Here is a 21,283-nt window from a genome sequence, read left to right on the forward strand (position 1 = left end):
GGAGGAGTCTTTCCTTCCAATAAATATTCTGGAACTAAGAGCGATATTCAAGGCTCTTCAGGTTTGGCCTCAGTTAGCAACTCTGAGGTACATCAGATTTCAGTCGGTCAACATCACGACTGTAGCTTATATCAACCATCGAGGGGGAATAAGAAGTTCCCTAGAGATGTTAGAAGTTTCAAAAATAATTCACTGGGCAGAGATTCACTCTTGCCCCCTATCAGCTATCCATATCCCAGGTGTAGAGCACTGGGAGGCGGATTTTCTAAGTCGTCAGACTTTTCATCCGGGAGAGTGGGAACTCCATCCGGAGGTATTTGCACAACTGATTCTCCGTTGGGGCAAACCAGAACTGGATCTCATGGCGTCTCGCCAGAACGCCAAGCTTCCGTGTTACAGATCCAGTTCCAGGGATCCCAAGGCGACACTGATAGATACTCTAGCAGCGCCCTGGTCTTTCAACCTGGCTTATGTGTTTCCACCGTTTCCTCTGCTCCCTCGACTGATTGCCAAGATCAAGCAGGAGAGAGCATCAGTGATTCTGATAGCACCTGCGTGGCCACGCAGGACCTGGTATGCAGATCTAGTGGACATGTCATCCTTTCCACCATGGTCTCTGCCTCTGAGACAGGACCTTCTACTTCAGGGTCCTTTCAACCATCCAAATCTAATTTCTCTGAGGCTGACTGCCTGGAGATTGAATGCTTGATTTTATCAAAGCGTGGCTTCTCCGAGTCAGTTATTGATACCTTAATACAGGCACGAAAGCCTGTCACCAGGAAAATTTACTATAAGGTATGGCGTAGATATCTTTATTGGTGTGAATCCAAGGGTTACTCATGGAGTAAGGTCAGGATTCCTAGGATTTTATCTTTTCTCCAAGAAGGTTTGGAAAAAGGATTGTCAGCTAGTTTCTTAAAGGGACAGATTTTTGCTCTGTCTATTCTTTTGCACTAGCGTCTGGCAGATGTTCCAGACGTTCAGGCATTTTGTCAGGCTTTAGTTTGAATCAAGCCTGTGTTTAAACCTGTTGCTCCACCATGGAGCTTAAACTTGGTTCTTAAGGTTCTTCAAGGAGTTCCGTTTGAACCTCTTCATTCCATAGATAAACTTTTATCTTGGAAAGTTCTTTTTTTTTTTTTTTTTTGGTAGCTATTTCCTCGGCTCGTAGAGTCTCTGAGCTATCTGCCTTACAATGTGATTCTCCTTATCTGATTTTTCATACGGATAAGGTAGTCCTGCGTACCAAACCTGGGTTCTTACCTAAGGTGGTATCTAACAAGAATATCAATCAAGAGATTGTGGTTCCATCCTTGTGTTACACAATCTGGACGTGGTCTGTGCTTTAAAGTTTTACTTACAAGCTACTAAAGATTTTCGTCAAACATCTGCTTTGTTTGTTGTCTACTCTGGACAGAGGAGAGGTCAAAAGGCTTTGGCAACCTCTTTTTCTTTTTGGCTAAGAAGCTTAATCCGCTTAGCCTATGAGACTGCTGGACAGCAGCCTCCTGAAAGGATTACAGCTCATTCCACTAGAGCAGTGATTTTTAACCTTTTTTTTGCCGTGGCACACTTTTTTTACATTAAAAAATCCTGTGGCACACCACCATCCCAAAATTTAAAAAAATTAAGTAGTAATCCGTTGCTTAGACAACACAAACTTTCAGTTTAAAAAAACACCAACAAAAAAGCACAAAGCAACAGCTTCTTAAACTCTACGAAGCTGTTGCTTTGTGCTTTTTTTTTTCCCACTTATTCATTGACCACATTACAGGGACATGAAACATTCCACTGGTATCTAATTTGATTAGTTCTCTTGATATCCTTTGCTGAAAAAGCATACATAGGAAGGTTCTGGAAGTGAAGTGCAGCTGAGGCATGTATTGTGAACCCCCATTTGAATAACCCACGAGCCACCACTGGCTCCAATAAGAGCCTAATATGAAAAGCAGCCTCCTACTTCTGCATTCGGCAGTGAACGAAACTGCCAAACGCAGACCTCTAGTTTCCATCTGACGTAGAGATTAAAAAGGTGAATATAATAGCAGATAGTAAAGAAGCACAAATCTTTTAGTAGTATTGAAAAGGCTTTTAAATATAGCTAAACTTGTGCATGTTATATGTATAAGCACTTCTACAGTCTGAGTGACTTAAAGCCGTTAAAGAGACATGAAACCCAATTTTGTTTCCTTTCAGGATCCAGATAGAAGTCATTTATAAAGTTCTTAAAAATTGTATTATCTATCAAATTTTCTTTGTTCTCTTGGTATATTTCGTTGAAAAGCAGGGACAGAAGCTCAGGAGCGTTCACGTGTCTGAAGCACTATACGGCAGCAATTTTGCAAGAATGTTATCCCTTAGCAAGAGCACTTATTGGCAGCACCATTTCCTGCAATGTAGTCCTCTACACACCTACCTAGGTATATCTTAAACAAAGAATACCATGGGAATGAACCAGATTTGATACTAGAAGTTAATCAGAAACTTTTTTCTAAAATGGTATAAAATGTTTGGGTTTCATATCATGCAGATGAGAGCGCATTATTTAAAGTGATGATAAATCCTAGCGTTTGTGAAACTCTAGGATTTACCATTGGAGCAAATAAAGGGGACTTTCATTCATGAAGTATAAAATACTTAATTCTGAAAGCTCCTTTATTAGTTTGCAGCGTTTGCCGCTCTGAGCTGCTAAGACCGCCCATGGCAGAACGCTATTTAGCTGATAGGTGACGTTTCCACCTCTTAGCCAATAGCCGTGCGTGAAATTCTGCTTGGCACCGCATATTGCGGCACAAAGCAGGATTTCGCGCACGGCTATTGGCAGAGGTGTAAACATTGCCTCTAAGCCAAATAGTGTTCTGCCGTGGGCTGTATTAGCAGCTCAGAGTGTTATACTTCATGAATGAAAGTCCCCTTTATTTGTTCCAATGGTAAATCCTAGTGTTTCACAAACTATGATTTATCATCACTTTAAATGTTGAAAGTATTTTTGCATGGAAAACCATTATGAAGAAGTGGCTTTTTATATAGTTTTTTTGTGTTCTCTCTTTTTTTTCTATCTATCCTCATTCATATCTCGGAACATAAATATTTATTACGCCACTAGATGGCATCACAGATATAATTACTTTTATTCCCACGCTGTCTTTAGACTAATTTATAGTTTTGTGTAAGGATCCCTGATTTTTTTTTTTTTCTTTCGTCACTGGAGCGCTAGGAGCCAGGTATCCCATTAGTTTCTTATTGTAGAAGTTTGTTTACAGAACATGGAGGCGGCAGCTGTAGATAGTTATATGGTGTTGCTACGATTTATGGCGCTGTGTAATTATTATGGGAATTGCAGGACTCTCATAAGAGCTACTCCATTTCTGTGAGCAGTTTGTTTCACGCGCGTTACTAGCCGCAATATTTAAAAGGGCTCTTTACGTATTATGGTAAGACTACCTCAATGTGCACGTGTGGATGTTTTAAGTATCCATTAAGACAGTCTCCTGATGTTTACATGTCACTTCTCTATTCTTATTACAGATCCCAGGACCCCATATTTTCAATGGCTGTCCCCTTGCGCCCCGCAGAAGAACACAGTCACAGCAGGAAACCTATTACTGCTGTAGAGGACCAGACAGACACTCAGGGATGTCCAGAAACCCACGCACTCACGTCCCCACCCTGCCCGCCTCCTGTGTCTGGGGGCTGGTTCGGTAAAGGATGCAACAAGGGCAGGAGAAGAAGATGATCAAGACTTACAACGAGATCTTGTACACATAACTCATGTTACAATAAAGCCTTGAAGTCGCTAGGTCTCTGTGTCATGATCTTGGGTAGGGGCACATACATGGGTTGTTTGGATTAAAAAACGAATGTGCCCATTGCCCAAAGTAAAGATGTATTTAGGCTGTCTCCTGGTAACGCTTGCGTCACATCCGGGGAGCGACTGAAGCCGCTTCCGGTTGGTTGTCACCTTATTCACATCAGAGATGATTCGGAACGGACTTAGCGACCCCACCTCGGAACGGTTGCCGGTTCGGGTGTGGTGCGATGGCTGGTGAGCGGGACCGGGACAGATAATGAAGATGTTTCTGCTGTGCATATGTCTTTGTATCTGCGTGTAGTGTTTGCCACTCCATTTTAGTGCGTGACTGGGCACATCACAGGATGCCCCTGCTCTAAAACTTTTATTATAGTTGAAGGGTTACATTGTAAATACACTTTATTCTGGTTCATCACCTCTCTGCCTGGCAACATATTTACATTGTTTCTGCATCCTCTGATGTGCCATCCTTACCCGTTAACTGATGGGGGTGGTTTTAATTATTTTATGCGTGTGATGTGTGATCAACCCACTCTCAACCAATCTTACTCTTTTTAACTTTTTTTGTCATTAGACGAGTTCCATGGATTAAAAGGACATTACAGTCACTGTCTATGTAGCCATATAATATATTAGCGTATAAGAACGGTTAGGAAAGATCTGCATACAACGCAATATGTAGATAGCATTTAAAACCGTTATTTATTTATTTTTAGTATTTTACTGTTAAAAAAAACAATCTAGAGATATAAGAAACACGATTTTATAGGTATATTATTGTGAAAGAATGTACATTATATTTTCTATTTTGCTTAAATGTTTTATAATGGATTTAATTTTGAGTTAAATAAACCTTTAATTGAACATTTGGTCCTCAAACCAGTTACTGTGGTGCCCATGGTCTCTAGCCATTGTCTAATAACTATTGGCTTTTAAGTTTGAAAGTGAGTAAACATCACTTCTCCAGAGCCAAATAAATCCTCCTGTTCTCTATAAAACTGAACAAAAAATTGTATTTATTCTTTCAGACTGGCATACTTAATTATGTGCTTTCAATTAAAAATAAAAATATTTGGGTGAACTGTCCCTTTAATGTCATCATTATCACTGAACATCACTTTCTACAGAAAGGAACATTTTGTGTGTGTGAAACCATTATTATTCGCCAAATGTAAACAGAGTGGTTCAGTGGTGCAGTGTGGGAGACACCATTAGAAAATTTCAAAGTTTTATTGCTGCCAGAGATCATGATCAGAGTCCACCAGTGCCACGTGTAGCATAATGCATGACCTTTGTGCTGTTCCTAGGCACTGCATTGTCTACACGCACATCTCAGGCCCACATATATTGTATATGAAAGCAAATAGTCCTAGGAAGTCTACATGCATGTTTGAAGTGCACTGTGCTTTGTGTAGCTGTTTTTGGAAGGTGTGATCTGCTTTAACACTTTGAAGATTTGATAAATGAGACTTAGAAGTTATGTATTCTGTTTCTTAGCTATGATATGGTCCATTATGGACATTCTAACCAGCTGCGTCAGGCACGGGCCATGGGAGATTACCTGATTGCAGGAGTGCACACGGATGGTAAGCACAGGTTTAACATTTACTCTTATCAGTGGTGGTTACAGTTTCATTATAATTAGTGGACAATTTATGTGGCTTTTTATAAATACAAACAGCAGATTACATCTGTTTTGTTTTGGGGGGTTTTCTTTCCCTCAAAACCCACAATCACATATGTACCCTTGAATATATCTAGGACCATCTGTCTTACAGATTTAGTATATACATTCATCCTATTTTTTTATGAGATTGTAGTATTGTTGTCAAGTAGCTTTGCTGCCTTATTTTTTATTCATAGCTACATTCTGACAAATAAACTATCTGTCTAGAGGAGATTTCCCGCCACAAGGGACCCCCTGTCTTCACACAAGAAGAGAGATACAAGATGGTGCGAGCCATTAAGTGGGTGGATGAAATAGTAGCTGGAGCTCCGTATGTCACAACTCTGGAAACATTGGACAAGTACAACTGTGACTTCTGTGTCCATGGAAGTAAGTTGTCCTGAAGAAAAGTACCCCAGCCATCTGTGAGCGCCAGATGATTATGCACAATTTTAATATGCAAGTTACCCCGTACATAAGCCATTCATGCTAGAAATAAAAAGTCTACATAGAAATAAGAATATTGCATTTACTTACAAACCAGAAATTCTGGTCTTAGAACTGTCATGCCCTAAGGAAATGTATCTACACTCTAATCTGTTATAAAAGCATTGTAAATATACACTATGTAAGCATGAGAGTTTTTTCTTTATGTGACCAGTGTACTGTTTGTGTTGAGATTGACTGCACAGATTTGACTTTTCATTTGCAGATGACATTACGCTAACAGCAGATGGTAAGGACACTTATGAAGAGGTTAAAAAGGCTGGGAGATACAGGTATGGATACTGGGATAATGGGCCATTACAATATGAAGAGGGTTGTGTGATGCCTTCAAGCTCAGGGGGACTAACATTGTATATCCCTACAGGGAGTGTCAGCGCACTCAGGGAGTGTCTACTACTGACCTGGTGGGGCGGATGTTACTTATGACTAAAGCTCATCACAGCATAGTAAGTGGCGCACAAAATACTTTTATGGATATAAAACTCCTATGTTTTTATATTATGAAGGAACATTAAACTAAAACAAAAAATGTATTATTTAAATATGAAATGTTTGAAGTAAAAATGGTTAGTATAAAGCTGTTAACGTTCATTTTGGAAAAAAAAACCCAGGAAATACATGTTATTGAGGTCCTAAGTACTGTGCAGAAACTATTTACAATTAGAGCATGGGTTGGAGATAGGGTTGCCACCCCAGCCATGTTTTCCTGGACACTTATGAGTTACACATGCTGCAGGGTGTGCAGAGGGCAACATGTACTGCACACCTGGACAGCACACAAATAGTGACCCTAGACCGCACTATTCATGTTCCTCCCTGCAGCATGTGTAACTCATAAGTGTCCAGGAAAACATGGCTGAGGCGATAACCCTAGCGGGAGACTCTCTTTTTGCATTCTATAGCTTGGTTACACAGTCTCTGGCTTTATTAATGGACCGAAATCTGAGTTTTCTAGGGTTAAAATATTTATATTTTTTATAACATATTTGATTACTTAAAAGCTGCTGTATTAAAATGTGGAAGCTCCATATCCTTTTTTAATTCTGTCAACATGAGTGTTCAGAGATTTAATATCCAGATTCTGATCAGCTGTGTCTCTTTTAGGAAGCTACGCAGGATTATGAGCAACACAGAGACAACTTTGGGAAGGTGAGAGACAATAATAAAATACGCACGTCCTCCTCCCTTGGCGAATGAATGTGCCATGGTCTTCTAGAGCATAGTAATGTAAACGGCCATCCCTTTTTAAAGTGAAATTGTGTCATTCTCTGTGCAGGATCCAAGGGGCCGCAGTCCCTGGACTGGGGTGTCTCAGTTCCTTCAGACATCACAGAAGATTATGCAGTTTGCCTCTGGGAAGGAGCCCCAGCCTGGAGATACCATCATTTATGTGGCAGGGGCATTTGACCTCTTTCGTATCCTTTACACAAAGTGAGATTGCCACCCATGCCCTCCTCCATCCTCTTTGTTTTGCTGCAGCTTTCTGCCATCTCACTTTACTCACTTTTTTTTTTTCTACTTCCTTATTGTGTGTGTGTGTGCACGCCATTCTGTTTCCTTCACTCCTGTGAGCAGATGTTGGTCATGTCGATTTCCTGGACACAGTGCACAGTTTAGCTGAAAAGCCTTATGTCATAGTGGGGCTACATTTTGATCAGGTATTAAGGAAAAGTCTTGTCTAATACTGCCCCCTGCTTCTTTCTTGCACTCGCCTGCTTTGTGTGTACATATAAATGTATTATTCTCTCATCACCAACCATATGGCGATTTCTCTCGTTGCAGGAAGTTAATCACTACAAGGGGAAAAACTACCCTATCATGAACATACACGAGAGGACCCTGAGTGTTCTGGCCTGCAGGGTGAGACTGGCTGTGTGGTGTAACCTCTCCTTAGATTTACTGAGTTTGCTTTGCTGATGGCTGAGGCTTAAGTGTGTACTAACCTGAAGTGCTGTGTGCACAAATTCCTGGGGTTAGGCTGAATGGGCTTCTGTGTAAAGTTATTTTTACTGTGCAAACAGCAGTCTTCATGTTTAAATAAATAAATAAATAAATAAATACATTGACCTGAAGTGTCATGGCTGACTGTGTGCAGGACTTTGTGGAGTCTGACTACCGGGTGAGGCCAGCTCTGTTACATAATTTTTGTCAAAAGGTTGTGAGTGCTACATTTTTACTCTTCAGCTCTAGACTGAAATTTATGTAAAAAACCTTTTTAAGTTTTTGCCTGAAACAAAGTGAAGTAAAAGCTATGTCATTTAAAACTAATACAGCAGTAGTGCACTTTTTACTTATTCTCACTGGCTGTTAGCTACATTGGGGCATTACTCTTAGGTCATCCAATGAGCATTAGTAGGAAATTTCCTTTCATGTTGCTGTATTAGTTTCAATTGAAATTTATTTTAGACAAAAAAAACTCAACATGTTTAAACACTGCTCTTTCATATGGACGAGTACAATGCCCCTCTAAGTGCACACTTTGAGTCATTAGGGTAACTGTGTGCTCTGGCTTGAGCAACTGATTTATGTGTTTAAAGGGACAGTCTACACCTTTGTCATCTTAAAGTCTTACCTTAGATTAAGCTGCAAATAGCCTCCTGCACCCTTTTTATACCATGCAGCAGGAAAAAGTTATTTTAAAATTAACAGTGTTTCTGGCCAGTTTGAAATGGCTGCCAAGTTCAGCCCACTGATGACATCACAATCTGGGCTGCATCTAGGCACTCTGCTGAATAGCATTGACAATCTGTTGGATTCAACTAGTGATCCTTTGTGATTGGATGCCATATGCAGCCCAGATCATGTCATCAATGGGCTGAACTTGGCAGCCATTTCAAACTAGCTAGAAACACTATTAATTTTCAAATAACTTTTTTCCTGTTTGTTCTGCATGGTATAGAAAGGGTGCAGGAGGCTATTTGCAGCTTAATCTAAGGTAAGACTATGGTGTAGACTGTCCCTTTTAATAGACCAGCGTGAGCCATAAATAAAGGCTTTAGGCTGGCTGTTCTCTGAATTAATACATCTTACCTGTTCACTTTCTAATATTTTCTTAGACCTCTATTATTCTGCTTTCTCTGCAGTATGTCTCTGAAGTGGTCATCGGAGCACCTTATTCTGTGACTGCTGATCTACTGGATCATTTTAAGGTAAAATTAAATTAATAAATAAATATATATGCTAAAAGGAGGAACACTAGCTATGACCAGTTCGAGTAATGTTAGAAGATGGAGCTTAGCTTGGTTACACTAAAGTGTAACATACATGCAAGGCTTCTTCAGATAAAATGAAGTGGTGCTAAGTATATATTGAATTTAAAGCACTAAATAGAATAAATGTTTACAACTTAATAATCTGCACGTGTAAACAAACCACATACGTATATTGTATGGTGCAGTCTACTTAAAGGAAAAAGAAATCTAAGATTAAGGAACACTGCTATCCCTGAGTGACCCAATCAGCAGCGCAGTTTGTGCGACCCAGCTGTGTAACTATCGCTGTCAACTGGATCAACATCAGTTTCTGCTCTGGACCAGAAGTGCTCTTCAGTTCCCTAATAAAACTTTTAGTACAGAGAGGAGAGTCGCTAGTCATAAAATTATGTACTCTAACGCATTAGATCAGACATCCTCAAACTTGGCCCTTCAGAGGTTTTGGAACTACATTTCCCATGATGCTCAGCCAGCATATCAGCTGGCTGAGCATCAAGGGAAATGTAGTTCCAAAACCTCTGAAGGGCCAATTTTGAGGATGTGTGCATTAGAGCATGCAATATTATGACTATAATGGCCGTTTAAAGTTTCAGGATTCAGAAAGAGGGTCCGTTTATTAAAAAAATAAAAATTATCTTGGTTTTTTTTTTTCAAAATTTTTAATTTGGACTTTTTTTTAAGAGCATATATCAGTAATACATGAGAGAGAACACACATGGTAAAATAAGTCTTATTTGCTGCCTGTATGGTTATCCCTCTATATGTGAGTCTAAATATCCAAATTTAAAGGACCAATGTAGTGAAATAATTACATACTCTCATTTGCTAAACACATAGGTAAAGCATTGTTTTTGGAAGCTGCAAAAAACTGCTGGTCAAGAGTGTAAACTACTGCTGACCCAATCAGTAGAGCTAGTTGCACAACTGGGTCGTTATTACTCTGGCATAACATTTTTACGAAGTGCCTAGATGGAATGTTGTTCCAAACACCTCCTCTCCAAAAAGTAACCTCTCTGGGGAACTTCTGGTCGCAATTCTCACAAGGTCACCAGGAGCTTAACTAGTCCTGTGCAGATCGTTTGTTAGACAGTAACTTCCAATCAACACATCAAGATCTTTCTTACGATGCCTCCACCGCATTATTGCTGTATATTTATGTAAAGTCAAACTAAATCTGAACATCTTAAGGGACATAATACCCAAATGTTGAAGCACATGAAACTGATGCAGCATAGCTATAGAAAATATCGCTTAACCCCTTAATGACCACAGCACTTTTCCATTTTCTGTCCGTTTGGGACCAAGGCTATTTTTACATTTTTGAGGTGTTTGTGTTTAGCTGTAATTTTCCTCTTTCTCATTTACTGTACCCACACATATTATATACCGTTTTTCTCGCCATTAAATGGACTTTCTAAAGATACCATTATTTTCATCATATCTTATAATTTACTATAACATTTTCTTATAAAATATGAGGAAAAAATGGAAAAAAACACACTTTTTCTAACTTTGACCCCCAAAATCTGTTACACATCTACAACCACAAAAAAACACCCATGCTAAATAGTTTCTAAATTTTGTCCTGATTTTAGAAATACCCAATGTTTACATGTTCTTTGCTTTTTTTGTAAACTATAGGGCCATAAATACAAGTAGCACTTTGCTATTTCCAAACCATTTCTTTTCAAAATTAGCGCTAGTTACATTAGAACACTGATATCTTTCAGGAATCTCTCAATATCCATTGACATGTATATATTTTTTTTTAGTAGACAACCCAAAGTATTGATCTAGGCCCATTTTGGTATATTTCATGCCACCATTTCACTGCCAAATGCAATCAAATACAAAAAATTTCACTTTTCACAAATTTTTTCACAAACTTTTGGTTTCTAACTTAAATTATTTACAAACAGCTTGTGCAATTATGGCATAAATGGTTGTAAATTCTTCTCTGGGATCCCCTTTGTTCAGAAATAGCAGACATATATGACTTTGGCGTTGCTTTTTGGTAATTAGAAGGCCGCTAAATGCCACTGCGCACCACACATGTATTATGCCCAGCAGTGAAGGGGTTAATTAGGGAGCATGTAGGGAGCTTTTTGGGATAGTTTTAGCTTTAGTGTAGTGTAGTAGACAACCCCAAGTATTGATCTAGGCCAATTTTGGTATATTTTATGCCACCATTTCACCGCCAAATGCGATCAAATTAAAAAAAAAGTAAAATTTTTCTCAATTTTAGGTTTCTCACTGAAATTATTTACAAACAGCTTGTGCAATTATGGCACAAATGGTTGTAAATGCTTCTCTGGGATCCCCTTTGTTCAGAAATAGCAGACATATATGGCTTTGGCATTGCTTTTTGGTAATTAGAAGGCCTCTAAATGCCGCTGCGCATCACACATGTATTATGTAGCTTGTAGGGAGCTTGCAGGGTTAATTTTATCTTTAGTGTAGAGCTCAGCCTCCCACCTGAAACATCAGACCCCCTGATCCCTCCCAAACAGCTCTCTTCCCTCCCCCACCCCACAATTGTCCCCGCCATCTTAAGTACTGGCAGAAACTCTGCCAGTACTAAAATAAAAGGTATTTGGCCCTTTTTAAAAAAAAAAAAAAAAAAAAAAAAAAAAAAGCATTTTTACATATGCTGATGTGTATGATGCCCCCTTAGACCCCAACCTCACTGATCCCCCACCTAACAGCTCTCTAACCCTTCCCCTCTGCCTTAATGGGCGCCATCTTGGGTACTGGCAGCTGTCTGCCAGTACCCAGTTTTGCAAAAAATGTGCCTTTTTAAAAAAAAAAAAAAAAGCCCTTTTCTGTAGTGTAGCTTTCTCCCCCCACCAAGACCAACCCCCAACCCCTTCCAGATCCCTTAGATTATAAATTTAGTATTTAAACTTTATTAGTTTTATTTACTTTGAACTTTGTTTTTCTGTAGTATAGCGGTTCCCACCTGCTCCCGCCCCGTGCACGCGCCCGCCCACCACCCCCGTGCACGCGCGGGCTCCCGCCCCCGATCCCGCCCCCCTCCACTCCATACAGAGCATCGATGGCCGCCCACCCGCCTCCCACGTAAGCTCCCACCCACCAACGATACCGGCCATCGATGTCCGGTGCAGAGAGGGCCACAGAGTGGCGCTCTCTGCATCGGATGGCCAAGGGGGGTTATTGCAGGATGCCTCCATATCGAGGCATCACTGCAATAACCGGAAAGCAGCTGGAAGCGAGCAGGATCGCTTCCAGCTGCTTTCCAGACCAAGGACGTACGCCACACGTCCTCGGTCATTAACTGTATTTTTTTTGAGGACGTGTGGCGTACGTCCTTGGTCGTTAAGGGGTTAAACATCTCTATGTAAAAAAAAAAGGAAGATATTTTACCTCATATTTCCTCAGTATTTACACCCCACTGTAAAAAGACTTTAAGCTGCCAAGCTAGGGAGTGTGCATCTGTCATGTGCAGGCACAGTCATGTTTTCCTATTAATTTTGTGGAAATTTAGTTTGAAATCTTATGAGATCACTGCCATGCAATGCAAGACCTCAGCTGATTGGCTATATATATATATATATATATATATATATATATATATATATATATATACATAAACTAACTCATTGTGTAGTTCATTAACAAATCTAGACAGGCCCAGAGGCTTGTTTTCCCACAGAAAACCTCTGAATTATACTGTTTCCAATGCAGCAAAGGATTCTGGGTAGGATATGCAAATTAAGTACATAATGACACACCTTTTTACTTCAGTCTGCTTTTCAGCAGGTTCCCTTTACGCCAAAGTATCCCTGTTCACACAGTTTATAAACTTAGCTAGTGTTAGTGCAGTGATTCATAACCATCCCAGGACAGACTATTTCGTGGTTTTTGACACTCATCAGCTGGGAGAAGGTTAGACTCACTGCTGGGTGAAGTTGATTCCGGGCAGAATACAACAACATTTTAAATTAGGGGGAGATAAAAGGGGAGTTTAAAATCCTCCACTACGCACAAAATATAGAAAAAATAACTCATTGTGTAGTTCATTAACAAATCTAGACAGGCCCAGAGGCTTGTTTTCCCACAGAAAACCTCTGAATTACACTTTTTCCAATGTAGCAAAGGATTCTGGGTCGGATATGCAAATTAAGTACACAATGACACACCTTTTTACTTCAGTCTGCTTTTCAGCAGGTTCCCTTTATGCCAAAGTATTCACCCAGCAGTGATTCTAACCTTCTCCCAGCTGATGAGTGGCAAAAACCACAAAACAGTCTGTCCTGGGATGGTTATGAATCACTGCACTAACCCTAGCTAAGTTTATAAGCTATGTGAACAGTGATACTTTAGCGCAAAGGGAACCTGTTGAAAAGCAGACTGAAGTAAAAAGGTGTGTCATTGTGTGCTTAATTTGCATATCCTACCCAGAATACTTTGCTGCATCGGAAACCGTGTAATTCAGACGTTTTCTGTGGGAAAACAAGCCTCTGGGCCTGTCTAGATTTGTTAATGAACTACACAATGAGTTATTTTTTCTATATTTTGTGCGTAGTGGAGGATTTTAAACTCCCCTTTTATCTCCCCCTAATTTAAAATGTTGTTTTATTTATATTTATATATATATATATATATATATATATATATATATATATATATATATATATATATATATATATATATATATATATATATATATATTTTCCAACTTGCAGCTTTACAGCAGCTCTAACTGTTTACATAGCACTTACTCTGGTGAGCTACAAAAATGTTGAGGTAAAATATCTTCCCTCTTTACATAGAGATGCTCAGGTGATGTTTTCATGTCAGCCTTTTTGTGTTATGCTGCATCACTTTCAAATGATTTAGCATATGAGTATTATGTCCCTTTAACTGGATAGAGTATAATCTCAATGTCATACATGATTGAAATTGTCTTTTTGTGCTAACATACGCAATAGAAAGTACAAATAAATACCATCTTTGTATCTCATTAAAACACTATATATATCGATTAGCTGGTAAATCCACTTTTCTGCTCTGCTACTAAGACATTGAAATGTGTGCACTGTTACAGTGATTTGCAGATTTTTACCAATATAGAGCAATCCAGGAATTAACCAATTAAGCTACTTGAGTATGTTTATCTTGTATATTTTATTAAGGCCAGGTGTAAATGGGCTATTGCACTGATCTGAGGAATCAGTGTTTAGCATGTATCTGGGAGAGGTCAACTGAAGCATACTGAAATGTGTAGAGTGCACTTTAGTATCTTTGGAGAGGACTTAAAGGGACAGTGTACTCCAGAATTGTTATTGTTTTAAAAGATTGATAATCCCTTTATTACACATTCCATAGTTTTCCATAACCAACACGGTTATATTAATATACTTCTTAATATAAGAAGAGTCCACGGCATCATTCCTTACTGTTGGGAAATACTGAACCTGGTCACCAGGAGGAGGCAAAGACACCCCAGCCAAAGGCTTAAATACCTATCCCACTTCCCTCATCCCCCAGTCATTATTTGCCTTTCGTCACAGGAAAATGGCAGAGAAGTGTCAGAAGATTTGGGACTAGTTCCCTAGGAAGGGTATCTGCCCTTCGATATGGGACTGCAGTTTTAAGTAGTCTTGTCAGCCTCTCAGTGAGAGCATTGACGAAAGTTAGAGTCTGGAGATGCAGGGAGAGTCTTTCTGCGAACCCATCTAGACTGCCTGCTAACCGCTCCTAAGCAATCGGTGTTGACGAGTTTCACTGCCTACTTATTTTCTCACTCAAGTCCATGTCAGGACCGATGCTACAAGACTGTCACACTTGAGAGGATGTGTTTCTGTTTCACAGTATGGATTCTGGTAAGATCGTTTACATTTTTACATATGTTGAAAACGCTAGAAGACAGGGTCACAGTGTGGCTCCTTTTATCTTCATAGAATCATGGGTTAATATCTCCTGAGGGGGATTATTGAACAGTGGGGATTCATCAAATGTGATGCTTTGATTTTATGCTGCTTTATGTGTAATATTTTATTGGGCTTATAGGCTGTTTATGTGCCTGGAACGCACAGGTTTTTACTTTCACTTTAAGTGCTGCGCAGCTTGTAGCTTGCGCACCATGTTACCGGGAGTGGTTTTGCTTTCATTTCGTTTTTCCTGACCAAGCTGGCTGTCGGAGAAGACGCTATTTCTCTGTATTGTCTGGGTCTAGGAGGTGCCCAGCCATCGGCAGTATAAAGGTGCTGTTTTTTAGAAATAAAGATTGTTTATTTTCTGTGTCTTGCTGTTATTAGCTTAACCTGTGGAGGACTCTGATATATTAGAGGGTACTCCCTCTGTTCCAAATAGCAATACCTGTTTATATTGTGAGGAGGCTTTGGTATGCCCGCCCTCTGTTATGTTCCACATGCCTTGACAACGTTATTCGGTCAAAGAAGGTTAACCCTTTTAGTACTCGCCGTCCCGTGAGGTGCATACCCTACATTCATCTCCTTCTACACACGCAGCTTCCCGTAGCACGCTTAATCCTCCATCTGGAGGGGGCCTTTTACCGCCAGATTTTTCTGCGCAGTTACAAGCGGCGGTGTCTGCGGCCCTCGGTGCTTTACCTCGCCCTAATAAACGCAAGCAAAATGTTAAACATAGCTCTACTGCCCCGTGGTCATTATGTAATTTATTGGATTTCACTGCTATGTCTCGGTTATCCGAGGATGAGTTGCACACTTAGGCTTCAGAGGATAACTTTCTGGGCGGAGTCTGCTGCCTCTAAGCCTCCTCCTACGGAGGAACCAGCCTTTAGATTTAAGGTTGAACAATTACGTTTTCTTCTAAAGGAAGTCTTGTCTACATTAGCAGTTCCAGAGGCCAAGCTGCCTGATGAACCTTTGATTCCTAAATTAGACAGAGTTTACGAGGACAGGGTAGTGCTACACTTTTTTTTAACTTTTCCTGTGACTGTAAAGATGGCAAACATTATTAAGAACAAATGGGACAGAATTGGATCTTCCTTTTCCCCTTCGTCTTCCTTTAAAAAATTATTCCCGGTCCCGGACTCTCAATTGGAGTTGTGGGGTTCCGTAAGTTGGATGGCGCCATCTCCACGCTTGCCAAACTCACTACTATCCTGCTTGAGGATAGCTCGTCGTTCAGAGAGCCGATGGATAAAAAGATGGAAACTCTTCTAAAAAAAATGTTTCATCATACGGGATACTTGTTTCAACCGGCAGCGGCGGTTGCTGGAGCAGCTACCTACTGGTGCTACTCCTTATCAGATTTAATAAAAGTGGAGAGTCCCCTCGACGTTATGCAGGAAAGAATTAAGGCCTTGATAATTGCTAATTCTTTTATCTGTGATGCAAACATGCAGATTATTCACCTAAATGCTAAGGCGTCTGGCTTTTCGGTTCAGGCCGCCGGGCACTCTGGCTGAAGTCCTGGTCTGCGGATATAACTTCTAAATCCAGACTTTTTTCTCTCCCCTTTAAGGGAAAGATTGTATTTGGTATTTCGATCTGATAAATACCAACAGCAGTCCTCCGCTAAGCCCGAGCAAACCAAGAGTACTTGCAAGCCGGCTAAGTCCTGGAATAAGTCCAAGCAAAGCAAGAAGCCCGCCGAGACTAAATCGGCATGACTCTTGGTTCAGGGACGTGCAGGATCCGTGGGTCCTGGAGGTCATAGCTCAGGGATACAAGATAGGTTTCAAGTTTCATCCACCCAAGGGAAGATTTCTTCTCTCAATTCTATCTTCCAGACCAGAAAAGAGGGGGAAGCCTTTCTGGGGTGCGTGCAGGATCTGTCCTCCTTAGGGGTCATTGTCCCTGTGCCTATCGCAGAAAGAGGTTTGGGATACTATTCAAACCTTTTCATGGTCCCAAAGAAGGAGGGAACTTTCTGCCTGATTTTGGACCTAAAGTGCTTAAACAAATTTGTAAATGTCCCCTGGTTCAAGATGGAGACGATAAGGTCCATCCTTCTCTTAGTTCAGGAAGGACCGTTCATGACAACTATAGATCTGAAGTATGCTTACCTTCATGTTTCAATCCACAAGGACCACTTCCAGTTCCTAAGGTTTGCGTTTCTGGACCAGCACTACCAGTTCCTTGCACTTCCGTTAGCTCCAAGAATTTTTACAATTTTTCTAGGGGCTCTTCTAGCGGTTGCCAGAACCCGGGATATAGCAGTAGCTCCCTACTTGGACGATATTCTGGTACAAGCACCATCTTTTCGTCTGACAGAGGACCATTCGGAATCTCTCCTCTCTCTTCTTCGATCTCATGGATGGAAGATAAACTTAGAAAAGAGTTCTCTTCTCTTATACCAAGCACCAGGGTGGAATTCCTGGGTACTTTAATGGACTCCTCCATACATGAGGATATTCCTAACAGACCAGAGACGTTGCAAGCTAGCTTCAACATGTCTTGCCCTCCCGACCCCCTTAAGGCCCTCTGTGGCTCAGTGTATGGAGGTGATTGGTCTCATGGTGTCCAGCATGGACATCATTTCCTTTGCCAGGTTCCGTCTCAGACCGTTGCAACTGTGCATGCTGAGGCAGTGGAACGGCGATCATTCAGATCTGTCTCAACAGATTTCTCTGGACAACCGGTCGAGAGAATCGCTCTCTTGGTGGCTCTGTCCGGATCATCTGTCAGAGGGACATCCTTAAGACCATCCTGGGAGATTGTGACTACGGATGCAAGTCTATCAAGATGGGGAGCTGTTTGGGGTGCCAAGAAGGCACAGGGCCTGTGGACTCAGGAGGAATGCTCCCTCCCAATCAACATTCTGGAACTTCGGGCAATCTTCAATGCTCTGAAGGCTTGGCTCATTCTGGGTACGTCCCAGTTTATCAGATTCCAATCAGACAATATAACCTTGGTGGCTTACATCAACCATCAGGGGGAACGAGAAGCTCCCTAGCAATAAGGGAAATATCTCAGATTCTGGAGTGGGCGTAGGCCCACAGCTTTTTGCTGTCGGCGATCCACATTCCGGGTGTGGACAACTGGGAAGGGGATTTTTTCAGCAGACAATCCTTTCATCCGGGGGAATGGTCTCCATCCCGAAGTATTTGCGGAGATATGCAACAGGTGGGGGACGCCAGAGTTAAATTTTATGGCGTCCCGTCTCAATACCAAGCTGTCCGGGGATCCTCATGCGGAGCTAATAGATTCATTAGCAGTGCATTGAAAGTTCAGTCTAATTTACCTTTTCCCGCCGTTACTACTCCTTTCTCGTATAGTAGCCGTTTCAAGCAGGAGCAGGCATCAGTGATACTGATTGCTCCAACATGGCCGCGAAGGATGTGGTTCGCGGATCTGGTGGGGATGTCATCATCTCCTCCGTGTAAGTTACCTTGTCGCAGGCATCTGCTGGAACAAGGTCCTTTTTGTTCATCAAAATCTAGATTTTCTGAGGCTGACTGCGTGGAGATTGAACGCTTAGTCCTAGCCAAGAGAGGTTTTTCTGAGTTATTGATACTTTCATTCAAACTCGGAAACCGGTTACTCTTCGCATCTATCATAAGGTGTGAAGAACCTACTTATTCTGATGTGAAGAGCGTGGATTTTCCTTGCTATAAAGTTAAGGCTGCCAGGATCCTTTTCTTTCTCCAGGATGGACTGGAGAAGGGCCTTTCTGCCAGTTCCCTGAGGGGACAGATTTCGGCCCTGTCTGTTTTACTGCACAGGAGGCTCGCAGAACTTCCAGATGTACAGTCCTTTGTTAAGGCTCTGTCTTGGATTAGACCTGTGTTTAGATCTAATGCTCCTCCTTGGAGTCTAAATATTGTTCTTAAGGTTTTGCAACGGGCTCCGTTTGAGCCTATGCATGAAGTTGACATGAAATTGTTGTCCTGGAAGGTTCTTTTTCTACTGGCTATTGCTTCTGCGCGCAGAGTATCTGAGATTGCTGCCTTGCAATATGAGCCTCCTTATCTGAAGTTCTATTTTGATAAGGCTGTCCTACGTACTAAGTTTGGTTTTCTCCCTAAGGTCGTATCAGACCGCAACATCAATCAAGAGATTGTGGTTCCTTCCTTGTGTCCCAGTCCTCCTTCTTCAAAGGAACGTTTGCTTCCTAATTTGGACGTGGTTCGTGCCTTGAAGTTCTATTTTCAGGCTACTAATGATTTTAGACAAACTTCTTCCTTGTTTGTTGTCTATTCCGGGAAATGTAAGGGTCAGAAGGTCTCTTCGACTTCCTTATCTTTTTGGTTAAGGAGTGTTATCCACTTATCTTATGAGAAAGTGGGATATAACCTCCTCAGAGGATTACAGCTTATTCTACTAGAGCAGTGGCTTCCTCTTGTTTGATGTTTTTGCTTCGGCTGAAGCAGCTTTCGGGAGAAATGTTTTGCAGGCTGTGGTGCCCTCAGATTAGGGTCCGCCTCTCTTTTTGTCCCTCCCGTTATCATTCAGTGTCGTCTAGAGCTTGGGTATAGTTTTCCCAACAGTAAGGAATGATGTTGTGGACTCTCCTTATATTAAGAAGGAAAACATAAATTATCAGATAATTACCAGATAATTTAATTTCATTCTCTTCTGTATAAGGAGAGTCCACGGCCCCGCCCATGTTCTCCGATGGGTGGGTGGCCCTCTCAATTTTGTTTTTCTTCTGGCACCATTTATACCCTGATATTTCTCCTACTGTTACTGGTTCCCTCGGTATGACTGGGGGATAAGGGAATTGGGAGAGGTGTTTAAGCCTTTGGCTGGGGTGTCTTTGCCTCCTCCTGGTGGCCAGTTTCAGTATTTCCTAACAGTAAGGAATGATGCCGTGGACACGGGCGGGGGCCGTGGACTTTCCTTATACAGAAGGAAATGAAATTATCTGGTAAGCATAATGTATGTGTTTTACCTCCTGTGATTACCTTGTATCTAAGCTTTTGCAGATTGCTCCCTTATTTCAGTTCTTTAGACAGACTTGCATTTTAGCCAATCAGTGCTGACTCCTAGGTAAATCCACGGGAGTAAGCACAATGTTATTTATATGTCACACCTGAACTTGCGCTATCAAGGTGTGAAAAAGTGTCAAAATGCACTGAGAAGAGTGGTGGTCTTCAAGGGCTTAGAAATTAGCATATTAGCCTATTTAAGTTTGACTTTCAACAAAGAATACCAAGAGAGCAAAGCAAATTTGAAGATAAAAGTAAATTGAAAAATTGCATGTCCTACCTGAATCATGAAAGGTTAATTTGGACAAAACTGTCCTTTTAAGCCAATGTAAGGTGAGCTAGATACTGTGGCAGTGAGTAGGTAGTTAGGGTTTCATATCTAGGAAGAACTGGTTTTATAAGACTGCACAGTATAAAGGTGGGAGATGTTGGAGGAACTTAATTTTTTTTCATTGTTTTTGTTTCCAGGTTGACATTGTTTGCCATGGTAAAACAGAGGTTCTTCCTGATAAGGATGGCTCTGACCCGTATGCGGTGAGTTGTTGTGTAACTCAGCATGTATGTTCGTTAATCCGTTCATCAACTTTGTTTATATTGGTTTAAAATAACGCCAGCATACTATTTATTTCGTAAAATAAGGATGGTCCACAGTCTTCCATATCATATGGGATATATTTCCCACCACTAGGAGGTCGAGAACTAATATCTAAGCTTCAAATCACTCCCACCTCCCATCTCTCCCTCAGTTTTGTTCTTGGGCTTGTATGAAAAGGTTGAGAATAGAGCTGTCTCCAGCTACTTTGTTATGGTTTTAAATTTGGGAGCTCAGACCAATGTGAGTATAGTCCCTTGGAATTACCCTTCACAAAGAAGACAGAAGAGAAACTTTGCAGCAGCTGAATGATACAGGGACATAGGAATACCCTGTTAATGAACACTATTTTCCTATGGGACTTCAGCCATAACTACCCTCTGGCATCATGGAGACTCATCCTTAGCCCCCCGCTGAGGGACACAGGTATTTCCTACTGCAATCATCTGTGGTGCCCGTACCTCCACTGGATGGGCTCTCTAAAGGATGCAGCTGCATTGACGAGTATATGACATCCCTGTTAAAGGGACACTGTACCCAAAAATGTTCTTCTGTGATTCAGATTGAGCATGAAATTTTAAGCAACTTTCTAATTTACTCCTATTATCAAATT

General features: G+C 41.0%; 2 protein-coding genes across 2 annotated transcripts in view; both read left to right on the forward strand.

The window, feature by feature from the left end:
* SIRT7 (sirtuin 7) overlaps positions 1–3,799 on the forward strand; it is a 41,743-nt gene extending 37,944 nt beyond the window's left edge. The window contains exon 10 of the mRNA XM_053705803.1: positions 3,529–3,799. Coding sequence (XP_053561778.1) covers positions 3,529–3,736 — 208 coding nt within the window. The 3' untranslated portion in view covers positions 3,737–3,799. The remainder of the gene's footprint in view (positions 1–3,528) is intronic.
* Positions 3,800–3,810: 11 nt separating this feature from the next.
* The window catches only part of PCYT2 (phosphate cytidylyltransferase 2, ethanolamine), a 40,498-nt gene continuing 23,025 nt past the window's right edge, over positions 3,811–21,283 (forward strand). The window contains exons 1-11 of the mRNA XM_053705815.1: positions 3,811–4,045; positions 5,309–5,397; positions 5,706–5,867; positions 6,190–6,256; positions 6,349–6,430; positions 7,089–7,133; positions 7,261–7,399; positions 7,560–7,642; positions 7,767–7,844; positions 9,068–9,133; positions 20,547–20,612. Coding sequence (XP_053561790.1) covers positions 3,978–4,045; positions 5,309–5,397; positions 5,706–5,867; positions 6,190–6,256; positions 6,349–6,430; positions 7,089–7,133; positions 7,261–7,399; positions 7,560–7,642; positions 7,767–7,844; positions 9,068–9,133; positions 20,547–20,612 — 945 coding nt within the window. The 5' untranslated portion in view covers positions 3,811–3,977. The remainder of the gene's footprint in view (positions 4,046–5,308; positions 5,398–5,705; positions 5,868–6,189; positions 6,257–6,348; positions 6,431–7,088; positions 7,134–7,260; positions 7,400–7,559; positions 7,643–7,766; positions 7,845–9,067; positions 9,134–20,546; positions 20,613–21,283) is intronic.

Source organism: Bombina bombina, chromosome 1 (assembly GCF_027579735.1).
Source record: "Bombina bombina isolate aBomBom1 chromosome 1, aBomBom1.pri, whole genome shotgun sequence".
NCBI classification, from domain to species: Eukaryota; Metazoa; Chordata; class Amphibia; order Anura; family Bombinatoridae; genus Bombina; species Bombina bombina.